Raw genomic sequence first — 13,011 nt, 5'->3', positions numbered from 1 at the left:
TTCCGATACTAAATCCTTTTTTAATGTGTCCTTTTCTACTTTCAACTCCCTGTGTTGTGTTCATTTGTGTGAATGAAACACTGTTAGCATATAGAATGAAAAGAATCAGACTTCTGGAAAACTCAAATTTACTTTGTATAATTAGGACATTTTTTAAACAGAGATTTTCCCTCTATGCACCTGGAACTACAGAATGTCACTGTTATTGTAAATGTTTTATCATTTGTCGCACATCATATGTCATGAAGTGACCAATTACTTAGTCCCAACTGACCTCTGCTTGACCTTTCTTCAGTATGACTTTGTGGAGCTGCTGGATGGCAGCAGGCTCATCGCCAAAGAGAAGTGGGCTCCCACGGCGCAGGAGACCAGGGGGCGGATGGAGCGCCAGGTCAGCCTCCACCAAGCTGGCTTCATCCAGTATCTGGACTCTGGGGTGTGGCATCTGGCTTTCTACAATGATGGGAAGAGCCTGGAGACAGTATCATACAACACCATCATCCTGGGTAAGCATAACATGGAAATAATGTAGAAAATTGATGTAAAAATGGATGAGGTGAATATTTTCAATTATATTGAATTGCTGGAAAAGGCACTTGGAGAACTTTTTCCACAACTAAGAGAATAACTGGGTAGTTGACAGGCCAGATCAACATATACATACATTAACCAAGAATTTAAACAGCATCTACAGACTATATAATGCAAGCAAAATGTGTTGTTGGGCTGTTGGCTTTGTGAATTGTGTTATGCACATTTTAGGGTCTCTACATTGCAGGAATATCGCTATCCCTTAGGCTTATCATTTTTGTGCTGGCTCAGGAATTGTACTGTGGGAAAACAGAAAACATGCTAAGTTAATGTTTTGCATTAGGGAATTCTATCGATACTTTTCTAAAGATATGAAGTTATCGAAATCCAAGGTAAAAATTGCCCGGAGTGTGTAGAAACTGACAGCCCAGTAGTGTACATCCAATACAAGTCTTCAAAAGCAATAAAAACTAAAAAGTTTGCCCTCTTAACACAATCGAAGGAGCTCCCAGCCTAGGGGGAGTGCCCATTATGAGCGCTGGTCTGTTGAACGAACAGAAGACGTGTCAGTGGGATATGTCAGATTAACTTCAACTCAGAGAGAGGATTTACAAAGATTGATCCCGTTGCTTGTGTGGGCATGATCAGTCATGAGATTTTCATGTGGAGAAAGAAATGTCAAAGAACTAGAAATACACTGTGAAATGTAAAATGTTCGTGATGGGTTGCATTTGAGATGGGCAAGATGGCATGGGAGTTGTCAGGCTACAGTTGATGAGAGATGCACACATACCAACATTGAGTACACTGTACATTCATGCAATAAGCCAGTGTTTCCCAACCCTGATCCCCCAGTACACCCAACAGTACACATTTTATTGTAACCCTGGACAAGCGTACCTGATTCAACTTCTCAACTAATCATCAAGCCTGCAATGAGGTGTGTTTGTCCAGGGCAAAATGTGTACTGTTGGGGGTACTCGAGGACCAGGGTTGGGATACACTGCAATAAGCTAATGTGGCTGTGTGGAAATGTAAGATGGAATAGTATGTGACATCATAGTAGTGATATTAAATCCAATCCAATCAAATGTGTTAGATATTGTGTTGATATTGATAATGTGTTGATGTTGATTTGTGTTGATATTGATCATTTGTTGATATTGATATGTGTTGATATTGATATGTGTTGATATTGCTATTGTGTTGATATTGATATGTGTTGATATTGATATGTGTTGATATTGATATGTGTTGATATTGATATGTGTTGATATTGCTATTGTGTTGATATTGATAATGTGTTGATATTGATATTGTGGGGATATTGATATTGATTATGTGTTCATATGGATAATGTATTGATATTGATCATGTGTTGAAGTTGATCATGTGTCGATATTGATCATGTGTTGATGTGTTGATATTGATAATGTGTTGACATTGATATTGTGTTGATATCGATATTTTGTTGATATTGATAATGTGTTGACATTGATATTGTGTTGATATTGATAATGTGTTGACATTGATATTGTGTTGATATCGATATTTTGTTGATATTGATAATGTGTTGATATTGGATGATGTAATGAAATGATAAATGCAGGGATGAAAATATTTTTTCTTCATTTTTTAAATTTGTATTTCCAATATTGAAAAGGACTGGAATTGGTCAAACTCTCAGTTTAAAACATGTACAAAATTATCCTCTTTCCCTAAAATCTTGATGGTCATGACTTTTTTTACATAAAAGGGGAGGTTAACTTGGCCCCAGACAATCAATCTGAGATTGATTTAAATTTCAGTCATGGGATTTTTGCTTGAACCCCTGTATGTGTGGTTGGCACATTTTAGAGGTGTGATATCTCAATCTTGTGCAAGAACATCTGACTGAAAAAAGTATGAACTAGTATGCCATGCCAGTAACCAGGTTTCTATCCAACCATTTCATGCAGATTAATTACCTGACGCTGCTAAAAACAGGAAATGTCAGTACAATTTCTTAAATGTCCACAGATAATTTGTTCGTTAGAAATGGTGGGATCTTTTTGTGTCTGTAAAATGAATTATGCGAGAAATTGTGGTGGAAACGTATTTATGTGCAAATAGTGATATAATTGGAAAGGGAAATGAAAGGGGGCATACCTAGTATGAATGCATTCAACTGAAATGTGTATTTCGCATTTAACACAACCCCTCTGAATCAGAGATGTGCGAGGGGTTGCCTTAATCGACACCCACGTCATCAGTGCCCGGTTAACCATCATATCGAAGTAAATTTGGAGTCACGCAATTATATGTTGTGTGGTCCTCCCACTACGACTCGGGAGACCGTGCTGTTTATTAGGCTACAAATTAAATAAATTATGATGAACTTCACAGGGTAGAAAAAGTGCACAGTGATGAGCGTGATGCTACTTTCCAATAAATATCAAGGGTCTTATTCTGGTGACATGATGATCGATGCCATTTGACAAATAAACATAATCCATAATAATCTCAAAATGTAGGCTATCCTACCCGCACTGTATCTGCAAGCTGTTGGCTAGAGCGCACATGCCAAGACCAGAGTGGGCGCAATTGCTACATAATGCAAAAAAATGTGTGACGAAACCATCGGTAGAGTTGAAAATGCGATGGAAACCCATTTAACTTATATTTATTTGGTACACAGGAATTTAGCTGCAAAAGTAATTTTTATATGCACTACGTCATCACGTATAGACTTTTATCCGCACCAAGTCAGTTTAATAGAAACACATCTCTGGTGGGAAAATGTGCATATTTTTATATGGTTTTTAGAATATTCACATGAAAATCTGTCACCAATTGGATGGAAACCTAGCTAGTGTCACCATAGCTGGTGTAATCCTAGAAAACGTTTTTTTGTCCCAACAGAGTCGGTTATGGAGTGCTCACACAACTGTTATGGGAATGGAGAGTGTGTGTCCGGCTCCTGCCATTGTTTCCCAGGGTTCATTGGGCCATACTGCTCAAGAGGTATCTATTTCCCAACTCCTCATCTATCTATTGATATCGCAATCAATATATGAGCAAGCTTCAATGGACAAATATTGGCTATATTTTCCGAAATAATTACCATGTGCATGTGATATTTGTTCTTAGTTTAGGGTTAGGCTTAAGCTAAAGTTCAGGGTTAGGTTTAGGCTAAGGGTTAGGTTTAGACTAATAGTCAGGGTTAGCACTAATCGTTCAAATCAAATATTTTAGAGAGGAAGTGTTGTACTCCAGTCCTTTGTACTGTAGCATGGAAAGATAGTGATTGGTTGATTTAAGGTTGTGTCAACACTTCAGCTATACAATGGACTATCAATCAAATGTATTTATGAAGCCCTTCTTACATCAGCTGATGTCACAAAGTGCTGTACAGAAACCCAGCCTAAAACCTCAAACAGCAAGCAATGCATGTGTAGAAGCACGGTGGCTAGCAAAAACTCCCTAGAAAGGCCAGAACCTAGGGAGGAACCAGGCTATGAGGGGTGGCCAGTCCTCTTCTGGCTGTGCCGTGTGGAGATTATAACAGAACATGGCCAAGATGTTCAAATGTTCAGCAGGGTCAAATAATAATAATCACAGTGGTTGTCGAGGGTGCAACAGGTCAGCACCTCAGGAGTAAATATCAGTTGGCTTTTCATAGCCGATCATTCAGAGTATCTCTACTGCTCCTGCTGTCTCTAGAGAGTTGAAAACAGCAGGTCTGGGACAGGTAGCACGTCCGGTGAACAGGCCATGGTTCCATAGCTGCAGGCAGAACAGTTGAAACTGGAGCAGCAGCACGGCCAGGTGGACTGGGGACAGCAAGGAGTCATCAGGCCAGGTAGTCCTGAGGTATGGTCCTAGGGCTCAGGTCCTCTGAGAGAGAGAAAAAAAGAAAGAAAGAAAGAAAGAAAGAAAGAAAGAAAGAAAGAAAGAAAGAAAGAAAGAAAGAAAGAAAGAAAGAAAGAAAGAAAGAAAGAAAAAGAGAGAGAATTAGAGAGAGCATACTTAAATTCACACAGGACACCGGATAAGACAGGAGAAATACTCCAGATATAACAGACTGACCCTAGCCCCCCGGCACATAAACTACTGCAGCATAAATACTAGAGGCTGAGACAGGAGGGGTCGGGAGACACCGTGGCCCCATCCGACAATACCCCCGGACAGTGCCAAACAGGCAGGCAGGATATAACCCCACCCACTTACAACCCCACCCACTTTCCCCAGACAGGAAGATCACATCAGTGACTCAACCCACTCAAGTGACGCACCCCTCCTAGGGACGGCATGGAAGAGCACCAGTAAGCCAGTGACTCAGCCCCTGTAATAGGGTTAGAGGCAGAGAATCCCAGTGGAGAGAGGGGAACAGGCCAGGCAGATACAGCAAGGGCAGTTCGTAGCTCCAGTGCCTTTCCGTTCACCTTCACGCTCCTGGGCCAGACTACACTCAATCCTAGAACCTACTGAAGAGATGAGCCTTCAATAAAGACTTAAAGGTTGAGACCGAGTCTGCGTCTCTCACATGGGTAGGCAGACCATGGAGCTCTATAGGAGAAAGCCCTGCCTCCAGCTGTTTGCTTAGAAATTCTAGGGACAGTAAGGAGGCCTGCGTCTTGTGACCGTAGCGTATGTGTAGGTATGTACGGCAGGACCAAATCGGAAAGATAGGTAGGAGCAAGCCCATATAATGCTTTGTAGGTTAGCAGTAAAACCTTGAAATCAGCCCTTGCCTTAACAGGAAGCCAGTGTAGAGAGGCTAGCACTGGAGTAATATGATAAACATTTTTGGTTGTAGTCAAGATTCTAGCAGCCGTGTTTAGCACTAACTGAAGTTTATTTAGTGCTTTATCCGGGTAGCCGGAAAGTAAAGCACTACAGTAGTCTAACCTAGAAGTGACAAAAGCATGGATGAATTTTTCTGCATCATTTTTGGACAGAAAGTTTCAGATTTTTGCAATGTTACGTAGATGGAAAAAAGCTGTCCTTGAAACAGTCTTGATATGTTCGTCAAAAGAGAGATCAGGGTCCAGAGTAACTAATATACTGTTGAGTAACATTGTTTCTTCCCACAACAGCTGCCTGTCCCGTCCTATGCAGTGGTAATGGCCAGTACACCAGGGGACGCTGTCAGTGTTACAGTGGATGGAAGGGCACGGAGTGTGACGTGCCTACTACCCAGTGTGTAGACCCCCAATGTGGCGGCCATGGGATTTGTGTGACGGGCAACTGTGTGTGTAATGCCGGCCACAAGGGAAGCAACTGTCACCAAGGTACACCACAACAATATGTAGTGTCACCGTTCGATTTCCCAGCCTGCCGGCGATGTATACAGTACTTATACAACCTAAACAATAGCTCTTTTCAACTTCACCAAGCAAATAATTCCTTTTGTTCCTACATCGATACTCTGCATGCATTAACTCCCTCCAACCATTTAGCCACCACAGCTATGGATTGGAATTGATTCTGAATTGTCCATCCAATGTGATTGCTTCAGTGCGCTCCCGAACAAGAACCCTGTGAGAGTCAATATCTCTCAGTCTGGGTCTATTTCTCATCGTTATCGAAAATTCTTCTCGCTATCCCCTCGACCTCTTCTCCCCCTGTTCAGTCAGTTTAACTTCATTGATCCCAATTCAGACAGAGGCAAGTCACTTGTCAGATTTACATCTGCAGATCAGTGACCCAATGTGTAAAATCTTATTGAGTCAAGGGAGTAATTGAATAAATATTTTGCGCTCATTGTGAAGTGAATTAAGAGAGAAAGTACACAAGTGCTATTGTGGAATTATGCAGGAACGGTTGGACAATGTTGTCAGTGTACTCAAACTGGCCATTGGGTTCTGGTTTGATGATAGTACAAGGTCTTGCCTTACAATCCCTTCAGAAAATATTTACAACCCTTGTGTTGTGTTACAGCCTGAATTTAAAAGTTATTACATTTAGCTTTTCTTTGTCACTGGCTTACACACAATACCCCATAATGTCAAAGTGGAATTATATTTTTAGAAATGTTTACAAATTCATAAAAAATGTAAAGCTGAAATGTCTTGAGTCAATAAGTACTCAACCCATTTGTTATGGCAAGCCTAAATAAGTTCAGGAGTAAACATTTTCTTAACAAGTCACATACTAAATTGCATGGACTCACTCTGTGTGCATTAATAGTGTTTAACAGGATTTTTAAATGACGACCTAATCTCTATACCCCACATATACAATTATATTTAAGGTCCCTCAGTCAAGCAGTGGATTTCAAACACAGATTCAACCATAAAGACAAGGGATGTTTTCCAGTGCCTCACAAAGAAGGGAACCTATTGGTAGATTGGTAAAAATAAAATAAAAAACAGACATTGACTATCCCTTTGAGCATGGTGAAGTTATTAATTACACTTTGGATGGTATATCAATACACCCAGTCACCAAAAGGATACAGGTGTCCCTCCTAACTCAGTTGTCGGAGAGGAAGGAAACCGCTCAGGGATGGTGACTTTAAAACAGTTACACAGTTTAATGGCTGTGATAGGAAAAAACTGAGGATGGATCAACAACATTGTACAGTAGTTACTCCACAATACTAACCTAAATGACAGAGTGAAAAGAAAGAAGCCTGTACAGAACACAAATATTTCAAAACATGCATCCTCTTTGAAATAAGGCACTAAAGTAAAACTTCAAAGAAATTGGTAAAGAAATTAACTTTATGTCCTGAGTACAAAGCGTTATGTTTGGGGCAAATCCAACACATTACTGAGTTCCATTCTTCATATTTTCAAGCATAGTGGTGGCTGTATCATGTTATGGGTATGCTTGTCATCGGCAATGACTAGGGAGTTTTTTTGGATAAAAATAAACAGTATACAGCTAAGCACAGGAAAAATCCTCAAGGAAAACCTGGTTCAGTCTGCTTTCAAACAGACACTGGGAAACAAATTCACCTTTCAGCAGGACAATACCCTAAAACACAAGGCTATATCTACCCTTGAGTTGCTTATCAAGATGACATTGAATGTTCCTGAGTGGCCGAGTTAGAGTTTTGACTGAAAGTGGCTTGAAAATCTATGGCAAGACTTGAATGTGGCTGTCTAGCAATGATCAACAACCACCTTGACAGAGCATGAATAATAAAAAAAAAATAATAATGTGAAAATACTTTTCAATCCAGGTGTGCAAAACTCGTACATGCTGACCAAACTCGCCATCGCGCGCACGTTGATTTTGTTCCCCACACCAGAAACGATCAGGACACGCAGATTGAAATATCAAAACAAACTCTGAACCAATTATATTAATTTGGGGACAGGTCAAAAAACATTAAACATTTATGGTAATTTAGCTAGCTAGCTTGCTTTTGCTAGCTAATTTGTCCTGGTAAATAAACATTGGGTTGTTATTTTACCTGAAATGCACAAGGTCCTCGCCTCCGACAATTAATCCACAGATAAAACGGTAAACCGAATTCGTTTCTCGTCATCTCTCCTCCTCCTTTTTCTTCTTTGGACTTTAAATGACAGTTGGCAACCAACTTTACAGTGCATTACTACAACCGACTGGAGTGTGGATGTCAGTTCATCTTTCAATCACCCACGTGGTTATATGCTCCTAAAAACCAATGGGGAGATTTGAGAGGCAGGATTTGCAGCACGTTGAGTGTCACAAATAGAACCAACTTCTATTTTAGTGCCTGGCCACACAGACGCTCGCTGTGGCACGCGAGCAGTGTGGATGCAATGATTGAATAACATGTATGTGTACATTTATTTTGCGACGCGAGCGGTGTGGTCAGCATGTTAGACACTCACAGCTGTCATCACTGCCAAAGGTGCTTCTACAAAGTATTGACTCAGCGCTGTGAATACTTATGTAAATTAGATATTTCTGTATTTAAATTTCAATAAATGTGCTTAAATTTAAAAAATATATATGTTTTCACTTTGTCATTATGGGGTATTGTGTGTAGATAGGTGAACATTATTTTGGGGCTGTAACACAACTACAGGTGGAATAAGCCAATGGGTATGAATACTTTCTGAAGGCACTATGATTAGAACCAAATTATTCTCAATGAGTCGCTGAGATCAATATACTGTATGTGTTTGCTGAAAGGCTGTACCAGTAATAAGCTGGCTATGGAGCATGTTCACATGTTTAGTTGTTTATTTCATGATTAAGTCATCCCATATACAATAGTTGAACCATCCCCTTTCCTTTCTCTTGTTTTCCTAGCGGACTGTCTGGATCCGACCTGCTCGGGCCATGGAGCCTGCCACCACAGTGAATGCCACTGTAACCCGGGCTGGGGCGGAATCGGCTGTGAGATCCTGAAGAGCACGTGTCCTGAACAGTGCTCCAGCCACGGAACCTTCCACACCGAGACAGGCACCTGTGTCTGTGAGGCTAACTGGACAGGCTCCGACTGCTCTTTAGGTCAGACAACACTCTCTTACTTTTTATTTCGGGTTTAGCTGTCTGGCTTTGTGTTGTGTATGAGGAGGCACCTCCAGTGAGGAAAAGGATGATGGTCCTCATTAATATGAGGAACATTTTAGACAATTCGTTTGTTTTCTTGTAGGTACTTTACCAGTTTGAGGGCTGTGCTTTGGTTTTAGTAATCGGTTCATTTGTTTAAAAGACCAGGTGATTCATACGCAATGTCCTTCTCTAGAATGGGGTTATTTAGTTTAGTCTAATCGTAGTGCCGAATTAGTACCTGCATCTGCAGTTCACAGTTGGAGACCCAAATTGAGTAGCGTCACATTGGAACCTACTGGGTTTTTAACTATCTGGAGCTAAGATTGATTAAGCCGCACGTTTACTTGATTTTGCAATTGAAATCTGAGGGGTTTTGCATAAGAGGGTGTACTGTAAGTCTGAAATGATGGATGAGATGAAAACCTAGACTGCTGGCAGGAAGAAATAATGGGAGTTTAGGGGACCAGGGAGTTTGTCTCAATTTATTCACTTTCAGACAACATCCAAAGTAAGGCCATTTGTTATTCTGTGAAATACTTTTGAAATTCAGGACAGAGTCCCTCTTTCCTGCCATGAAACATCCATTGGCGGTCGATGTTAAACATTTTACATTGAAGGGAGTGAGGTTAGCTTACTTAAGCAGCTGTCCAAACTTGTGTTTGCCCACCTGGGTAGTAGTCAAGGTTTCTCTCTTAATTATCTCAGCAGTTCCACTTCAATTAAATAAACTTTAATTAACAAGCGGCGTGGCATAGATCGGCCACCCACTCTGCCATCGTGCCGGAGTCAGGGGCGTGCTAAAAGCAGATAAACACCTTTGCGCTAATGAAAAATTGATTTCATGGATTCTTTGGGAGGGGAGGGGGCCCTTGGAATCGAATGATCCCCCTCCAGAGGCATGGTTAAAATTCTGGAGTGTCGTCTAAGCTTAATCAGAGACCCTCCAAGGTCTGTCAATCGAAGAAAAACTCCATTCAGAGGGAGATGAAAGCAACCTATTAAAAAAGTGCAAATTAAGGTAGGTGAGGTGGTTTCGCTTGTAAGCGGAAAACAGAAAAATGTGTGAGTTTTGAAACCTTGACGTGTTAACCTCAAGGATATTCACAAGGGTGCTAGGTGGACTAGATTTGTGTCGATATTTTCTTAAACTTACTCAAGTACTTTTAATGGGTGGGTGGCGGACTGTTTTTTCCTGTATCCTACTTGAAGTAAGGTTTTTTCAAATCTTAGGAAGTCTGTTCTTGCTGTATGAACGGCTGCTGTGGTGACATTTCAAAGTGTTCTGGAGCCTCTGAAGGCAATACTGGGTCAGTTCCTGTGAATAAACCATTCCCTTCATGGTTTCATGTGGTTTTCCCTCAATAATAGAATGGAGCTTTTAGTATGGTTTGTAGCATGCCAGTGACTGAAGCACTCTCCTTGGTCTCCTACTACCTGTGGATTCAGTAATGAGAGTTTCTCACCCACACCGCCTGCTGCCTGACTACATAGAGACATCTGCTTAAGTAGTTGGTCTTATGCTGTTTGTGGTCCTTGGTGGCTAAAATAAGTGAGTTGACCTGCTTATTCGAAAGCGTGTAGGTCTAAAGATGTCTCAAGCTAGCCTTTTACTTCAGTCTCTTGTAAATGTTGTGGGATTTAACGTTCCAGGATCAAGCTGAAATCATTGGGGATAACTGACGGCAAATGTAAAAGCCTTGTTTAGTTTGCTCTGCCAGTTAAATAAATGAAAACGAAGCAACAAAAGACAAAACAAATTTGTTTTTGTTTTTTTTGTCGCAGGAAAATGTGCCCTTGTCTCCCATCACATCTGAATTTGGAGTGAAAAAATGTGTGCCTCTTTATTCAATCAATATGTAAAGATTACGATTCAGCTGTGGCAGTGTAACTAATGTACTGACAGCAGAAAAAATGTCCTATTCACTATGTTCATACAAGTACTGTAAGATTGAATTACTGTACACTACAATGGCACACGTCTGTCCAATGTATGACGGACGACTCTGTTTTTGGTTGTGTGTCAGAGGTGTGCACTGTGGCCTGCGGCCCCCATGGAGTGTGTGTCAGTGGGACCTGTCACTGCGAGGAGGGATGGGCAGGCTCAGAGTGCGACCAGAGGGACTGTCACCCACGCTGTACAGATCACGGTGTCTGCCGAGAGGGCAAATGTGACTGTCACCAGGGCTGGACCGGAGAGCACTGCACCATTGGTGAGTCGGCAGAGAACCAGTACAAAGAGGCAGGAATGTAACAATTTCTTCTCCATCAATGCTCCTGAATATGCCCAAGAGTTGCTTTCAACAGTATCTTGAATGCAGTCTGTGTTGAAGAGCTTGGAAGAAATGTGCCTGCTCTCAATCAAATGTTTGCATTATATAACCCTATGAAACATAAAGAAATAATTTTCTAAATTACCCATTCCATTTCACTTTCATTGCACATCACCATTTTCTCTTTCCCAATCCACCTGAAAATGGATTTCAGAAGTGATTCTAACTACTTATAAAATTTGTTACATGCTCCGAATACAACAGGTGTAGACTTTACCGTGAAATGCTTTCTTACGAGCCCTTTCCTAACAATACACAGTTAAAAAGTAAGAAACATTTGCATAAAATAAAAAAGGAAATAGTAACACAATCAAATAACAATAACGAGACTATATACAAGGAGTACTGGTACCGTGTCAATGTGCAGGGGTACGAGGTAGTTGAGGTAATTGAGGTAATATGCGGAGGTGAAGCCAGTCAAGATGCTCTCAATGGGGCAGCTGTAGAACTTTTTCAGATTCTGAGGACCCATGCCAAATTTTTTCTTTATACAGTACAATATAAATATGCACTTTATAGAGTCCTACCGCCTATTCTACGACTCAACTAAAGGAAGGTATTAAGGGAAAAGAGGGACAGCTAGTACTAAGGTCTTATTCAGCTTTGTCTCAATGGTATAGCCGTCTCCGAGATGATAGCTTCACTGTGCCTTAATAGAGACCAAACCCCCTCGGTGACATCACCCTCTTGTTGAAACAGACCCCGGCTCTCCAAACCCTAATTACATATTTACAAAACGTTCTCCTCATCAGCAGTTATCCCATCCAGAGGATGAAGCTGACTGGTTAAAAACCAGGAGAGAGAGATGAGATTGCACTGGGGTGATAGGAGGGGTTGCATTCCTGATGTTATTAATCTCTGCCTCAATGAGAACTAAAATCCTATCCCTTTCAGCTCCTTCCTGTTTAACCCCCATCAGGAAACAAATTCCTCGCCGTAGATGCTCCTGGGATGAATAGGCAGCCATTTACCTATTCTTAACAGGAACTGGGAGCTTATTCCTTTCTTATAGGGCTCTCTGAATAACTTCAATTCGCATAAAGCACCTTTAATCACATTACATGGCGAGACCTTGACGAAGGGGCTTGAATAGACCGCTTCCCTGGACCAACTATTGTCAGACACATTGCGATTCTGTTTTTGCATGGGAGTCTTAAACACCGCTGTTATTGCTTTGCTCTCCGCTGCTGTTTTTTTCTTCCAGTACACATCCAGGAGCATTTCAGCATATTGTCGTCCCAGTACACAACCAGGAGTCCTATACATTACAACTATCAGTCATGTAGCTGATTGTCCTCAGAGTACACAGGAGCTATTCAACCACTTCATCATTGGAACAAAGCATGGAAGTAAACTCCCAGGAGCACTTGAATGCATAGAAACACCTTTGTAGTAAACTGAAGGATAATACGCTACATGACTCTTGAATGGAAAATACGCTTATAGTTGTAGCTGCTGTATAGCTGGTGTAACTAAGTGCAAAAGTTGACACTAGAATGCTATTCAGACAGCGCTAAAAACACAGCATATTAATGTTTGAGCATGTGTTTGTTAGCAGCTGCCACCTATACAGTTATAAACTGGGTTCTTTAGATGTTCTATGTGAATGTACTGTACATTGTTATTTACTTTATGTGGAGGGTTTAATAGGTGGATGTGTGTTGTTAGGAAT

At 41.0% G+C, this 13,011-nt stretch overlaps 1 protein-coding gene across 6 annotated transcripts in view; it reads left to right on the top strand.

Annotated features, from left to right (window-relative positions):
• The window catches only part of si:dkey-237h12.3 (teneurin-3), a 153,530-nt gene that overhangs the window by 90,757 nt on the left and 49,762 nt on the right, over window positions 1-13,011 (top strand). For all 6 annotated transcript variants that reach the window (XM_014199206.2, XM_014199203.2, XM_014199201.2 and 3 more), the window contains 5 exons: window positions 296-506; window positions 3,433-3,534; window positions 5,610-5,804; window positions 8,764-8,964; window positions 11,034-11,219. In XM_014199206.2, coding sequence (XP_014054681.2) covers window positions 296-506; window positions 3,433-3,534; window positions 5,610-5,804; window positions 8,764-8,964; window positions 11,034-11,219 — 895 coding nt within the window. The remainder of the gene's footprint in view (window positions 1-295; window positions 507-3,432; window positions 3,535-5,609; window positions 5,805-8,763; window positions 8,965-11,033; window positions 11,220-13,011) is intronic.

The sequence above is a fragment of the Salmo salar genome, chromosome ssa05 (assembly GCF_905237065.1).
Source record: "Salmo salar chromosome ssa05, Ssal_v3.1, whole genome shotgun sequence".
In the NCBI taxonomy this organism is placed as follows: domain Eukaryota; kingdom Metazoa; phylum Chordata; class Actinopteri; order Salmoniformes; family Salmonidae; genus Salmo; species Salmo salar.
The sequence above is the reverse complement of the archived record's forward strand: the minus strand, read 5'-3'. Positions and strand labels throughout refer to the sequence as shown.